Source organism: Populus euphratica, unplaced genomic scaffold (assembly GCF_000495115.2).
Source record: "Populus euphratica unplaced genomic scaffold, PopEup_1.0 scaffold1680.1, whole genome shotgun sequence".
NCBI lineage: Eukaryota > Viridiplantae > Streptophyta > Magnoliopsida > Malpighiales > Salicaceae > Populus > Populus euphratica.
This window is the reverse complement of record NW_011501552.1, coordinates 3,601-16,162: the sequence shown is the minus strand read 5'-3', so window position 1 is coordinate 16,162 and position 12,562 is coordinate 3,601. Positions and strand designations below refer to the sequence as shown.

At 35.2% G+C, this 12,562-nt stretch overlaps 3 protein-coding genes across 7 annotated transcripts; 1 reads left to right on the top strand and 2 right to left on the bottom strand.

The window, feature by feature from the left end:
• Positions 1 to 1,431: 1,431 nt before the first annotated feature.
• LOC105118060 (probable F-box protein At5g04010) lies at positions 1,432 to 2,337 on the bottom strand. The gene has a single exon (XM_011015921.1). The coding sequence runs from the start codon at positions 2,335 to 2,337 to the stop codon at positions 1,432 to 1,434; it is 906 nt and encodes a 301-aa protein (XP_011014223.1).
• Positions 2,338 to 2,983: 646 nt separating this feature from the next.
• On the top strand, positions 2,984 to 6,667 carry LOC105118058 (mis18-binding protein 1-like). Of its 4 annotated transcripts, none has more exons than XR_840874.1 (6): positions 2,986 to 3,129; positions 3,223 to 3,308; positions 3,395 to 3,539; positions 3,637 to 4,750; positions 6,148 to 6,311; positions 6,405 to 6,667. XR_840874.1 is itself a non-coding variant. In XM_011015918.1 (4 exons), the coding sequence occupies exons 1-4, from the start codon at positions 3,004 to 3,006 to the stop codon at positions 3,850 to 3,852; spliced, it is 573 nt and encodes a 190-aa protein (XP_011014220.1). In that variant the 5' UTR covers positions 2,984 to 3,003; the 3' UTR covers positions 3,853 to 4,635. The 4 variants fall into 4 exon arrangements, 1 of the variants encoding a protein (XP_011014220.1); XR_840873.1 differs by having other exon boundaries at positions 6,354 to 6,452; XR_840875.1 differs by lacking the exons at positions 6,148 to 6,311; positions 6,405 to 6,667 and adding an exon at positions 5,646 to 5,670.
• A 517-nt stretch (positions 6,668 to 7,184) lies between these two features.
• LOC105118059 (uncharacterized) lies at positions 7,185 to 12,343 on the bottom strand. 2 transcript variants are annotated; one of them, XM_011015919.1, is made up of 9 exons: positions 12,176 to 12,343; positions 11,137 to 11,661; positions 9,878 to 11,005; positions 9,453 to 9,777; positions 9,115 to 9,373; positions 8,792 to 9,008; positions 7,695 to 8,065; positions 7,468 to 7,614; positions 7,185 to 7,363 (listed from the first exon to the last, which is right to left on the bottom strand). In XM_011015919.1, the coding sequence occupies exons 1-9, from the start codon at positions 12,290 to 12,292 to the stop codon at positions 7,336 to 7,338; spliced, it is 3,117 nt and encodes a 1,038-aa protein (XP_011014221.1). In that variant the 5' UTR covers positions 12,293 to 12,343; the 3' UTR covers positions 7,185 to 7,335. The 2 variants fall into 2 exon arrangements, with proteins under 2 accessions (XP_011014221.1, XP_011014222.1); XM_011015920.1 differs by lacking the exons at positions 7,185 to 7,363; positions 7,468 to 7,614 and having other exon boundaries at positions 8,012 to 8,254.
• Between the last annotated feature and the right edge of the window lie 219 nt (positions 12,344 to 12,562).

Here is a 12,562-nt window from a genome sequence, read left to right as displayed (position 1 = left end):
TTTTATTGACCAATAAATATATGAAGGCTCATTTATTTTCCATGTCATTGATTTCAATTTTATTTTATCCTTTCTTTTAAAAAATAAAATAACACATGGTGAAATTTGATTGGTAGAAAATTTATATTTCTAAAATGTTAATAGTTTTCTATTTATTTATCACACTCTCATAACACGAATCCTGTGACTCGATTTAGTAGGTTGATCTAGTTGATTCAGATTTTTTCTTTTCTTTTTCTTCATTGGTTTTTTTCCTTTCAATTTCATTTTTAAATATTGATATTAACTATAACTAAAAGGCATCAATATTTTTTCTTCTAATTTCATAACATGAATCCCAGGTTTGACGGATTAACCTGGTTTGAAGGGTTAAACCAGATGATTCAGATTTTTTTTCTTTTTCTTAAGTAGTTCTTTTCTTTTTCTTAAGTAGTTTTTTTCTTTCAATTTTATCTTTTAATATCGATTTGATTAAGAATTAAACTTTATAATTTGTTTTGTTTACTATTCATTAGATTATTATAATCTCATGAGAGAATTTTACTGTGCTCCTCTTTGCAAAGCACTATTTATCAGAATAATGCTTTGCTTTATATTTTTTTAATTAATCTTTTTTTAATTTCATTTAGTAATATTAAATTTTTTTTCTTTTTAATTATTATATTTTTATAACACAACCTTACAACCAGATCTATATCTAAGATTCTGGATTTGATGTTGCAACCAAACTTATTTAAACTTGGATCATGTATGTTTAATATTATTATTAGTATTATAAATATAACTTTTAGGTTAGACGTAGCAACCAGATCCAATGTTTTTAGGTATAGTTTTGTTAAAAAAGTTAATACTCTTAATTATTATTATTTTTTTGCCGGACACATTTATAGTATGTTTACTATTAAGAAACTTATGCAAAGTCAATAAAGTTCTTGATTAACAATTCTATATTTTGGTTACTAGGTAAGAATATTTTTGTACCTTGAAAAAGAAGAAAAAACATCAACACCCCGAACCTGTTGCTGGTGAAGTTATTGGCATGGCTGGAGTTGCTTTTGCTATACATGCAGGAGTTACAGGGACTCATTTTGAGTTATATTATATCTGAATTCGATGGCAAGTGTTTTTTTTTTTTCTTGGGAAAAGGGCTTGTTTCTTGTGCTGTCAGAGATTTTGTTTATTATTATTATTTTGATAGTAACAAAGATTTCACGGGGAGGAAGACAGAATCATCAAAGATATTAACAGTACAAATCACTGCTGATAAAATTTATTAATGAAGAAAACAAAAACGAATAACTGTATCACAGGCTACACAATGCCAGGCTTGTAAAACTAAAATGAATAAAAAAAAAAGAACTGCAAGAATCTTGATCAGAGGAGCCACCATGCAAGCTTCCCAGAAGTGATCAGAGAAGAGATGAGAACGACTTAAGCATCGCAAGGCAGCAAAAAGTGCTGCAAATGTCTCAGAGCATCATCCATGCTTAGGTACCTCCAATGTTTTGTATTCATGATGGCCAAACTCAACTTTCCTCTCTTGAAATTGCCGTCATCCTCTATACCCTCCTCCTCATCAATACAATTCTCACTGCAAAATCCCAACTTTATCTCAGCAACAAGGCTGCTTGCGGTGACCATGTTTGAGCAACACCCCGGCAATGGAAGCTCCTTGGAAAACAAGTCTTCTGCCTCCGGAACAAGGCTGGCCTTTCCACTACACGATTCCATCATATTAAATACAGCTTTCCAACCTCTTAACACAACGTTCCATGTGACTTTTATCTCCCGTATCGCTTCCTTTTTCAGTGAAGACTCAAGATCTACGTCGACAGCGAACTTGAATATCCCATTAGGATCTACCTGGAGTTCATCGCAAGGTTTCGATAGGGTGAATAAAGTGGAAGACTCTCCGGTCCTTGCATTGATGACGAAGAGGAGGTCATTTAGGGGCAGGTGGGGTTTTATTGGCTTTTGAAGCTGGAGCTTGGAGGCTGCCGTGGAGGCAATACCGGCTGCGGTGGAGGCAATACCGTAAAGGCGGTGACAAGAGACAGCTGGGTCTACGTGTTTGAGGTTGTAGACAGAAGGGTAGTGAGCAGAGCATATCGGCCGCCAAATATCCTCAGAGGAGAATGACTCCAGCCATGATTTGGACACACAAGAAGCAGCAGCAAGGGATTTAGGGTCTAGATACTGAGCCACTAGAAAAAGAAGCTCCCAAGACGGCGATGGCGAATAGGATGCTAGTTTATTCTTGAAGAGTTTTAGTCTTTTGACAGAAACATGATGGATATTTTCTTGACTAGCAGAGCGTTTGAGCTCCGTGAGAGACATGGAGAGATGGCTTAATTTGGTTTCTCCTAATTATTCTAACGATCAATTCTTGGAAGGCTAAAGAATGGAGTAGATTTCAACCCTGGAGGTGCTTCATTATATAGGCTGCTAATCTATTGATCAGCAAGCCGATGGGATTCCTGTTCCATCTCGGACATCCTATTCCGGATTAGTTAGGGTTAATCCTAATCCGGTGACGTAAAAGTTTTTAAGAAAAATCTCGTTTTAACTTTTGACCTAATAATATTAATAGATTAATGAATTAACTTAGATCTTAAATTTCATTAGATTAATATCAAAATATATTTAAATTAAAATTTAATTTAAGTTTAGTTAGATTGGATTTAATAATCAAATTAAGTGGAGAAATATATTTTTTTAGGTACTCATGTGATTTATTTAGAACTTGTTGTTAAATGTTATAATAATAATTATTTTTTAAATGGTTTATTGTTTTAAAATATATTAAAATAATAAATATTTTTTATTTTTTAATATTAACAAATCAAAAAAATATAAAAATATAAAAAAATAATTAAAGCAAAAAAGAACTTAATTTTTTTCAGAAGCGTTACCGCAAAAACAAACAAGCGGTGTCTAACTATCCTTTATACGACAGCGTTTTTAATAATTGTGATCAAAAGAAACCCCAATTCGATTTTATTAATGGCTCCTAATTCTCTTTCTTCTTTCTCAACGGTCACTTCGCTTCTCTCTTATTTCTTCACCTTCATCCCATGTTCCAGTATCAAGATGACTACCGAAGCCGCCACCTCATCTTTCCAGAAAACAGTTAGTTACTAATCACTGCTTTCTTTTACCACCGCTTTTACACTACGATGCTGATAATGTCTCCAATTTTAATCATTTTTTTGGAAAAAATAGGTGTTGTTACATGACTGGTGGTTGATCAAAGCCGAGCAGGAGTTCCAAGGGAAGAAAATTGCTGTTGCCGGCTTAACTTCTCCTGAGTAATTATGTATTTTTACATTATCTCTCTTATAATCTTTGATTTCTTTGTAAATAATTATTATTTTTTAATTATTAAATATTTCAGGAAAAAACCTGTTCGTGTGTTTCACTCAGCAGCAATTACCAAAAGATACGATGTTTTCACTCTTCAGACAGCTGATGGCGTCAATGTTCTTCTACAAGGTTATATTAACAGGACACTCACTGTTGAAAATGGATTTTCTTCTCAGGTTTTCTTTTTTCCTTATTTTTTTCGTGTTTATTAATATTATTTGTTTTTCGACATCATATCGTACTTTAAGTTAGGTTAAATCTATGTTGCAACAGGTCTTTCGGCATTTCTGTTTCGGCTTTCCTCCTGATTGGGAAGAATGTGGAACCAAGTTTCTGAATAGTAACTGTGAAAGCGCGGCAGAGCCTCCGGTATCTCAAAATGAATGCCGGCCTATTTTCTTATCATTGCCAGTAGATGATGGTGTTAATAATTTGAAGAATGATGACTCAAAAGAATCTTTCACCACTATCGAGATGTCGTGTAAATGATGTAAGTTGGGTGAAAGATAGTGTGGTGGTACCAGCAAAGCCTTCTGGTCACCATGTGGATGTGGCACTATCTTCTGAAAAGATAGGCAGCAAGAAAAGCAAAACCAGGTCCTTTGGAAAGTTGATGGCTAAAAGGTCAAGTAGTTTAGAAAGAATCAGCATCAAGAATGATGCATCGGGGGAATGCTCAGCACTCACGGATTATAATGTGGGCAATATCACTAAATCAAACTTTGACCAGACACTGTCTGTTAGAACTTCAGGTGTGGTACTGGCTGTATCCTTAGAAGTGATCTCGAGTTTAAAGAAAAAGAAAAGGGAAAATGAGGGAAACAAGGATGGACTGAAGAGTGGAAGTGATTTCTCAATGCCATCTTTGCCTCAAGACCCTCAGGTTATGCTAAGATGCATTGAAAATAATACTACACAAGGGCCGTTTCTTTCTATATCTCCAACTCGGGGAGATTCTGATATTTTAAATCAATCTGATAAATGTCTCGTGGAAAACTCTGTGTTTTCCAGCATGCGGTCAGGTGCGGAAGCAAATATCATTAGTCCATCCATGGAAGAAACGGAGACATTGGATGCTAATCTCATTGGTTCTGGACATAGGAAAAGCACTGCATCTGTGACAAATCTGATAAACATACCGATACAGAAATCGGTCTCTGGACATTCAGTGAGGTACAAAGCCAAAAGGTTGAAATCAGTTGAAGGTAAACCGAAGAGAAATTCAGGCACAACTCTTGATATAGCAGAGGCAATGTTGAGAGCTTCAAGAAAGATGAATACACTGTCAGGAAATTCAAAAAGTAAAGAGTAGAAAGAAACAATAGCTGTTGAGAAAGGAGGTTTGTCCATGAAGCAAGCTAGAAGGAAAGTTATTTTTGATGCCGATGTAAGTTATTCTGATTTTTTTTCATGGTAATTTAGTTTTTGTCCTTTTCAAATGTGCAAATCCTCAACATTTATTTTTAATGCCCACCGATTCATAAATTATAACCAGTTACAACCGGCCTGACTTTATGTTTATCATCTCCATCTTAAAGATAGCTGTTCCCCCAAGAATTCAAGTGAATTCCTTGTAAGTTTCTGATGTTTTCATGCCCTCATCACTTGACAAATGTTCTCAAAAGAAAATTGTAGATATCCTGGTCTATGAATTTTTATACATGGACCGTTACAGAAATATGATATTTTTATGGCCTTTATGACATAAAGATCAGTTTTCTGATTTCATGAAATCAAAATGAGATGTCTTGTTGTTTATGTTTTTGCAGAAGTTATTTGTGAAACTCTTGAACTGTTTTAGATGGCCATTTCTGAGATCATGGTTTTCCTCATGTTTGAGAAACTCAATTGTTAGAGAATAATATAAATTATATTATAAGATTTCATCTAAAAACTTAGGCTATTAGGTTGAGATAGTTCTTTGACATGGTATCAGAGCTTTGATGACTAAGCGGTCATGAGTTCGAATTTCACCATTCCTATTTATTTTATAAAAAAATTTAGCACAAGGTAATGTAGACCCATCTCTATTTATTTTATAAAAAAATTTAGCACAAGTTAATGTAGACCTGTGCAAGTTTCAGACCCAAATAGCTTTCACTTGAGAAGGTGTATTAGAGAATAATATAAATTATATTCTGAGATCTTATCTAAAAGCTTAATCTATTAGGTTGAGATGATTCTTTGACACCAATAATAAAAATCATCTCTATAGAGTATCTGTTAATATATCTTATGTAATATGATTCACCAACTATTTAATCAATTTGTAAATGTTACAGGGAGACTACTTTTACCTACCCTAGATTTCCAGTTTATGATGAGGTTATATCTCTGGTATATTCCTATTCTTGCATTTATTGGATTGTGATAGCACCTGTTCAGACTTGGCAAACACCGTCCACTAGTTGAACACATATGATATGCTCCCATGAAGTCTTCTTGAGGATATTAAAGTCCAATTTGCAGTTATTGCTTTCTGCATTTAACTCTTAGAGAACGACATATATAGGGTAAATTTGGGACAGTCATGATAATATTAATGCTTGACTCTTCAAAATAGTAATATTTTGGGACAGGCATTATGGACATGACAAAAAACACTTTGGGGAGTGTTTTTGTACTTTCAAATTTTCTACTAAAGTATTGGATTCAAATCTTGTCCCTACAAGTCAATTGTCATGAAGTGATTATCTTCATTTCTATTTATTCCTTTCAGTTATAGAATTGGGTTTCCTAATTGAATGTATTTGCCGCTCATTGCATGGCATACTTTGTCCTCAGGGGTTGAATCTAAGACTCAGAAGAGCAAAAGAGAGTAAATAAAACCACAGTTTCCTTTATCTTGGGGCAATCAATAATCACCATGGAGCAAAGCCATTAGTTTGGGAGGGGAGGAATGGAGAGCTTATGGAAAGATGGTGATGGGAAACAAAGGGCTAAAGGAGGTAATTGTAAATAAATAAATCTGAATATGGTGGTAAATGCAGATTGCACACTTTTGCATCAGAGTAAGCATCAATAATCTACCATCAAACTAGGTATGAAGATTAGTTAGAAGAGTAAGGCAGATGACAGAAGGCACAGCTTTTGGTACGGTGCAATTGCTGGTTGCTTTCCATGCTACTTCAAGCATAAATTTTTGAAGATTAGTTAGTGATCTCTTATTCTCCACTCTTTTTTGTTTTTCAAAGCTTGAGCTTCTACATATAACATCATTATCATATCTGAATAGCTGAAATAATCTTTCATTCAAATTAAGAATTACTTTTGATCATAGTTGTCCAGGTCTGATTTGATTTAGGGCTGGATAAGTAGATTACCGGGACAACCCATGAATCATCATGTTAATCTGAATTGGGCAACGGCAAGTAGATCACTGGTCAACCCATGAATTATCATGTCAATCTGAATTTATTAATTTTTTCAAAATGATGATGTTTTACTTTTTTTTTTTCAAAGAAAAAGATTCCATAATATTGACTTGACTGGATTTGGACCGAGTTGCTTCAAATCAATCAAGTAACAGGTCAACATATTGGATTATTTAAGTTTAGCCGAGTTAATATCACTATGATTGAAATGTAACTCATTATCTATTCAAATAAAACCTAACTTGAGTTAGATTTTGAATCTCAAACTTGCAAGGTCAATCTATTAGGCCGAGTTGGGTTTTAATAACTATGTTTTTTACAAGAAAAAAATGAGTTGTATGGTGCCATTAGTTGCCAGAACACATGAGGAAATGGAACTTCATCCATAAGAAATAAAAACTTTATTATTATAATTATTAATAATATTATTAGTTGAAGAAATCTAATATCAGAAATTACTGTAATGTTACATTCATGAGTTTCAAAGGCCAAGAGAGAAATTCTCTGGCTAGAAGCTGGAAATGTAAAAGAGGCATCATTGTCCTTGCCCTTCAAGAACTTCTACTTCTTTGGATTGGAGTTGTAAGCTGGTTCTTGGCTAATCCCTTTTGAGTCTTCGTTGTTTTCTGATCACAGTCAGCATAAAAACTAATGTTAGATGCGATTTCCTGCAAAAACCATTAAGGCAGAGATAAATTCTAAGGTGGCACCAGCTAGAACTGTAGCATACCTGGCAGCTTTACCAGTTGTGCTTGGTTCATCCTCCAGACAGAGTGATGCAAGTGATTTCCGCAGCTGCACAGCATCGGCTTCACCGCAGCTGCCCTGACGGTCACTACAAGTGTCCACTGTCCATCTCATTGGAACAATCAAATTCCTGCAGCAGAAATGGAAAAGTGATGAGCAACATTTTGAATCCCAAGGAAAAATACCATGAAATTCTTGCAGTTAACTTACCCCTCCATGCATTTGTATAAGCAGCGATTCATCTGCTCCTTAGTGTAATTCCGAAATAAGGTGTCGAGACTCGTTGCTAGTTTTGGTATATTAGATGATGGTAAAATATCCCAAACCTTCAAAACTTGAATGCAGAATGAGTTTTCCTGCAGAATGTCCACAGTCCAGATCATGTTTAGCTGTGCACTGACATGATACTGCTCTATCAGTGGAAAAGAAATGCCATTGTGAACCATTAGGCTTCTCTTCTTGCGAGACTGATGCTGACGCCAACCATTTGAAAGCTTGGCTAATAGGGAAAGCACTTCCTTACAGATTCTGACATTCCTAACTCTCGCCATGGATCTCCGGAAATCATCACTGAAAAAAATCTGTATTCAAGTGAAGAAAAGCTAATTAATACTTGGCACCGGTGCATGACAAAAATGTGGGCTAAGAAGCAGTAATATCTGTTCCGAAGAATGGCTTGCTCCCGTCCATGGATCAGCAGAGCAGCAACTATTGTATATTCTGTTAATATTGTTGGGATGTTGCCTGCGCAACAGTATTTACAGCCTACTCTAAAAAAGAAAAAATATAATTGTTAAAAGGTTATAATTATGGGTGGGTGTTATCAAACAAATTGCACCAGATAAAATGAAATAATGTAACTAATATACTACCACCATTAATGCTATAAGTTATGACCAAATTGTTTGACCATTTATATTTATAAATAAAGATATAAGTTAAAGAGCAAAATAAAAAAGAAATAAAAAAGTATTTAGAGCTAAATATATAAAAAATATATGAGAGAATGAGTTTTTAAAGACAACAAATAATATTTTCATTGAAGTACTATAACAAAAAAAAAAAGAGAAAAGTTGAGAGTTGCAAAAAGTAAATGATTTTTTTTTTTATTATTGTAATTCTTGTTATCTCCTTATACAATTAAATGACTTCTTCCATGAATTTAGATTATTTATCGAATTATATTAAATATTATATCAATATGTTTTATCTTTAATAAACAATTATTAAAACATCACCTGGTTGGAATTTTCATCCAATATTTCTTAAAAAAATATTCAAGACTTGCTAAGAACTAATACGCTTACCATCCATCTTGCATTCCGGAACAATGGGGAGTGAGTTTGTAGTAGAACATCCAGTCGGCCATGCTCGATCAAGCTTTCTGTAATAGCCTGAGCCAAACTGTCATCCTCTTCAGCATTATAGAAGCATTGCCGATGCTTCGCATCGTTGACTATCTTCTTCCAAATAGAGCCGCTCTTAACTAAAGTTGCTTCATTTCCTAAAATCCAGAGGCAAAACCTCCACACGAGAAAATATACAAGTTCAAATAGGAATGGAGAGACAAAAAAAAAAAAGGAAACGAAACTTTTGAGCTGCTGATGTTTCCTCTATTCTTGTTTAGTACCTTGCACGAGTCAGCGCCACATTTGTTCGTTGAGGATTCGAAACAAAACCCACCGATCCGTTCTCATTGCTTCGAACAGTAGAGATAATTATCAGATCCTCCTCTCCACCCTGAAAACCATCAACCGTGCCAACACTTACAGAAAAGGCACTGTCAGAGTCTGAAATGAATTTCCCAATCTTCTCTTGAATTGCATGAACTTGAGCCTGGTATGGTGATATGATACCTATGCTAACCTTCTTCCCAGTGCCATTAATATCTGTAACATCAACATGAAGTCAAAAGAATTCTGTAAATCTATAGATACATCAGAAACATCTGATATTTCTAAATAGAACCTTTGAAAAGTCTCCCAACTATATCAGCAGCAGCAGCAGCCTCGACTGTATTTTTGAAACTCTGTTTCTCAACAACTTCCTCTTTTCCATGGGCTATATTTATGAAAGAGTAGGATTCGAACATGTTTCCTTGGAGGAACCGTCTCCTGTAGCCAGTTTCTTTGACGTTCGGCGCATCCAAAACCTGCCTTCCATAGAACTCCGTATTCGGAAATAAGCTTATTGATGGATGCATTCGATATTGAATGTTTAGAAGATGGCTCTTGCATCCCAGCTTTACGAGCCTCTCAAACAAACTTCTACCAAAACCAGCCTTCTCTGAAATCTAATAGTGGTGCATTTTAAACATGTTATGGTATGAAAAAGTAAAAGGTTTTGATGGCATCAAAAGATAGAGGAATAGAACCATTCAGGAAAATCCAAACCTTGCTATTAACGATGGCAGGCAATTGCCGTTCATCTCCTATGAGAATAGCATGGTGAAGGCCGGAGAGTTGTAAGGGGATTGTTGATTCACATTCTTTGAGCTGAGCAGCTTCGTCAATCACCAAGCAGTGCAGAGGTGCCATTCTTATACTATGCAGCCTGGCAGAGCCTGACACGGTACAAAAAAGCAGGCACGCATTTGATAAGCAGAATTTCTCAATAGCATTTTTATCAGCGAATTCTGGAACCTGAAATTTTAGAGAAAGTAAGCGTAGAATATTGAGGCATTCCCTTTTTTCATTTCTCAACTTTATACGATCATGAAGTCTTCTTTCTTCATCTTCATTTTCCCCTGGAATCTGCTTTAAACCTTCATTGGCAGCACTGAAACTAAGCAACAAGGTTTCAAGTGATGTCATCAAATCAAGAGCCCTGGTCATGATCCTCATCACTTCTAATGAAATCAAAGTAGTCGGTAAGTGTGTATACAAATTCACAATACAGAACTTTAAATGCTTTCCGGAGAAATTAAATCTTTCCCATACGAATCGCTCACAAGTCAAAAGTCCTTCCTTTCCCATGTTATCCTGCGAGTACAAATGGTATTGCGCTTCAGAGTCTTCAAGTAAACTTATCAATGTAGCTAAACTGTGTTTCCAGCCAGTTGATGTATCAAAGCTCTTCGCAAGTATATCAGCACGATGATCAAGAAATACATGAAGAAGGCCATTCTGATCACCATCAACCTTCATTCTCTCCCGATTCCCAAACAGAATTATGTCTCCCATGCCATAAGTTTCGTATCCAACTACATCGGCAACTGTACTCACGACACGAGCTGCAACTTCTAACACTGCAATGTTAGTTGGAGCACATGCAAGTGTCCTGCATTTCATTCTTAATAGTGAGTGTAATAAGCAACTAGCTGTCTTTGTTTTCCCAGTTCCTGGAGGACCCTTTAATAATTTGACAGAATAATGGTGACAGCATCTGGCTGTGTGAATACAGCTTAAAACCGCAGCTTCTTGCGAGCTGTTTAAATTAAAAGTCTGTAATGTATCCCTTATACAGGCAGAGGCAGCATCACTAATTTTACTAGAAGAGCAAATAGAACAATTTCCACCATCCTGCATGAGATCAGTTGTAAATGCAGTCAAGCTCAATAAAAAAATGAATACAACAAACAAATTTTCCATCTTCAAAGCTGGGATTACAAAAATGAGATGCTGAATCAAGAAACCAGAATCATAGTTCTTACATTGAAATTTTTTTGCAGCACTTTCTTAATAACGTTCATGTTCCTCCCTTCGAGTTCCAAGTGCAACGATCTCCATATTCGCAAATTTGTCGTCAGATTTATCAAATGAACAGCAAAGAGTGTTCCCTTGTTCAAGCCTTCTTCATCCACTATGGGCTTCGAAGACAGAATCGAGGGTGTCAAACGATTTCCCCCTTCCACGGCATGAACGAAAGCAACATGATAGGATTGCTGGGTCTTCCTTAAATCATCAATGCACTTCAGTTGCACATATGTCAGGGCTATAAGATCCCCGACCCAAGGTACATATCCAACTGTGGTTTCTTCCACCGAAATTTCGTAAAACAAGTCTTTAGGTGGCTTATAATCCTTAGATTTTCTAACACACAGTATTCTACAAGTTGGTGCTTCAGCCAGTGATTCTGTACTTGAAAGCAAATCAGCATGTGTTTCCACATGTAGGGGTGGAATGAATGCTTTCATGTAATGAGCTGTTGACTTGAAAGAGTTTGGGATCTTCTCCACCTATTAGGGGACAATATCAGAGTTCAGAATCATTCTCATGCATGTAATCTGGCTAGCAGGAAATCTTGGTATGAATTTTCAAGAGCTTAATTTGCCGAACTTTTGAAGAAAATCTTGCAGTAGAAAAACTAACTGGTTTTGACAGAAATTTAAATCCAAAAGCTCTTAAAAGAACATCATGTTAGAAAATTTGTTCCAAGGGACAAATTAAAATGGTTAAACTTAATTTAGTTAAGACTTTATTGGAAATTATTTTTCAATAAGATTTTTTAAACATCAATTCATCTCCAGGAAAAGATAAGTAATAAAAAATCAATGACAAATAATTAATCATTAACAACAATAAATTTTCAATTTAATAAAAGAAGTTGTAACTCTTCTACAACTTAGTTTTTCAACTTATTCTATTTAGTTTCTAGCTATATTTTCCTTCTAAAAAAAACTATGAAGAACTTAACAAAACATGGAATAAGATCATGATTTTCCAAGATAATGTTATTGGAAATTAACGAACCTGGTCTTTGTAAAGATCCTCATTGAGCACATCTTGAATAGACCAAGAAAACACTAAATCTAGTAACCCTCTACCCTTGACCTTTTCCCACTTCACATGATCAGTTCTCTTGTCCATGGCTTTCCTGTTACATATTCATCAGCTTCTCAAAAAACACAACAACATTATATGGTTATTGTGAGTTGCAAAATGAAACAAACTCACCTATACCATAGCAAACCCAGAACAGTTAATGTCTTGAGCACTTCTGCTAGTGAAAGAAAAGTATATGCCGTGCTGTTCCTTGGAAACGAAGAAAAGCTTGGTACATTGAAAATGTATTCCTTTCATAGACTTCATGTCAACTATCGTTTCCAACTTTTATATTCAAGTCTTTCTTCCTCGTAT

What these genes read in the sequence shown, in the direction of transcription:
- LOC105118060 (XM_011015921.1), bottom strand. Translation starts at nt 2,337, where the DNA reads ATGTCTCTCACGGAGCTCAAACGCTCTGCTAGTCAAGAAAATATCCAT.
- LOC105118059 (XM_011015919.1), bottom strand. Translation starts at nt 12,292, where the DNA reads ATGGACAAGAGAACTGATCATGTGAAGTGGGAAAAGGTCAAGGGTAGA. An exon ending in CTGCCATCGTTAATAGCAAG is followed by an intron (nt 9,778 to 9,877) that starts GTTTGGATTTTC and finishes CACCACTATTAG; the next exon opens with ATTTCAGAGAAGGCTGGTTT. An exon ending in TCCGGAATGCAAGATGGATG is followed by an intron (nt 8,066 to 8,791) that starts GTAAGCGTATTA and finishes ACTTGAATACAG; the next exon opens with ATTTTTTTCAGTGATGATTT.
- LOC105118058 (XM_011015918.1), top strand. Translation starts at nt 3,004, where the DNA reads ATGGCTCCTAATTCTCTTTCTTCTTTCTCAACGGTCACTTCGCTTCTC. An exon ending in CCTCATCTTTCCAGAAAACA is followed by an intron (nt 3,130 to 3,222) that starts GTTAGTTACTAA and finishes TGGAAAAAATAG; the next exon opens with GTGTTGTTACATGACTGGTG. An exon ending in AAAATGGATTTTCTTCTCAG is followed by an intron (nt 3,540 to 3,636) that starts GTTTTCTTTTTT and finishes ATGTTGCAACAG; the next exon opens with GTCTTTCGGCATTTCTGTTT.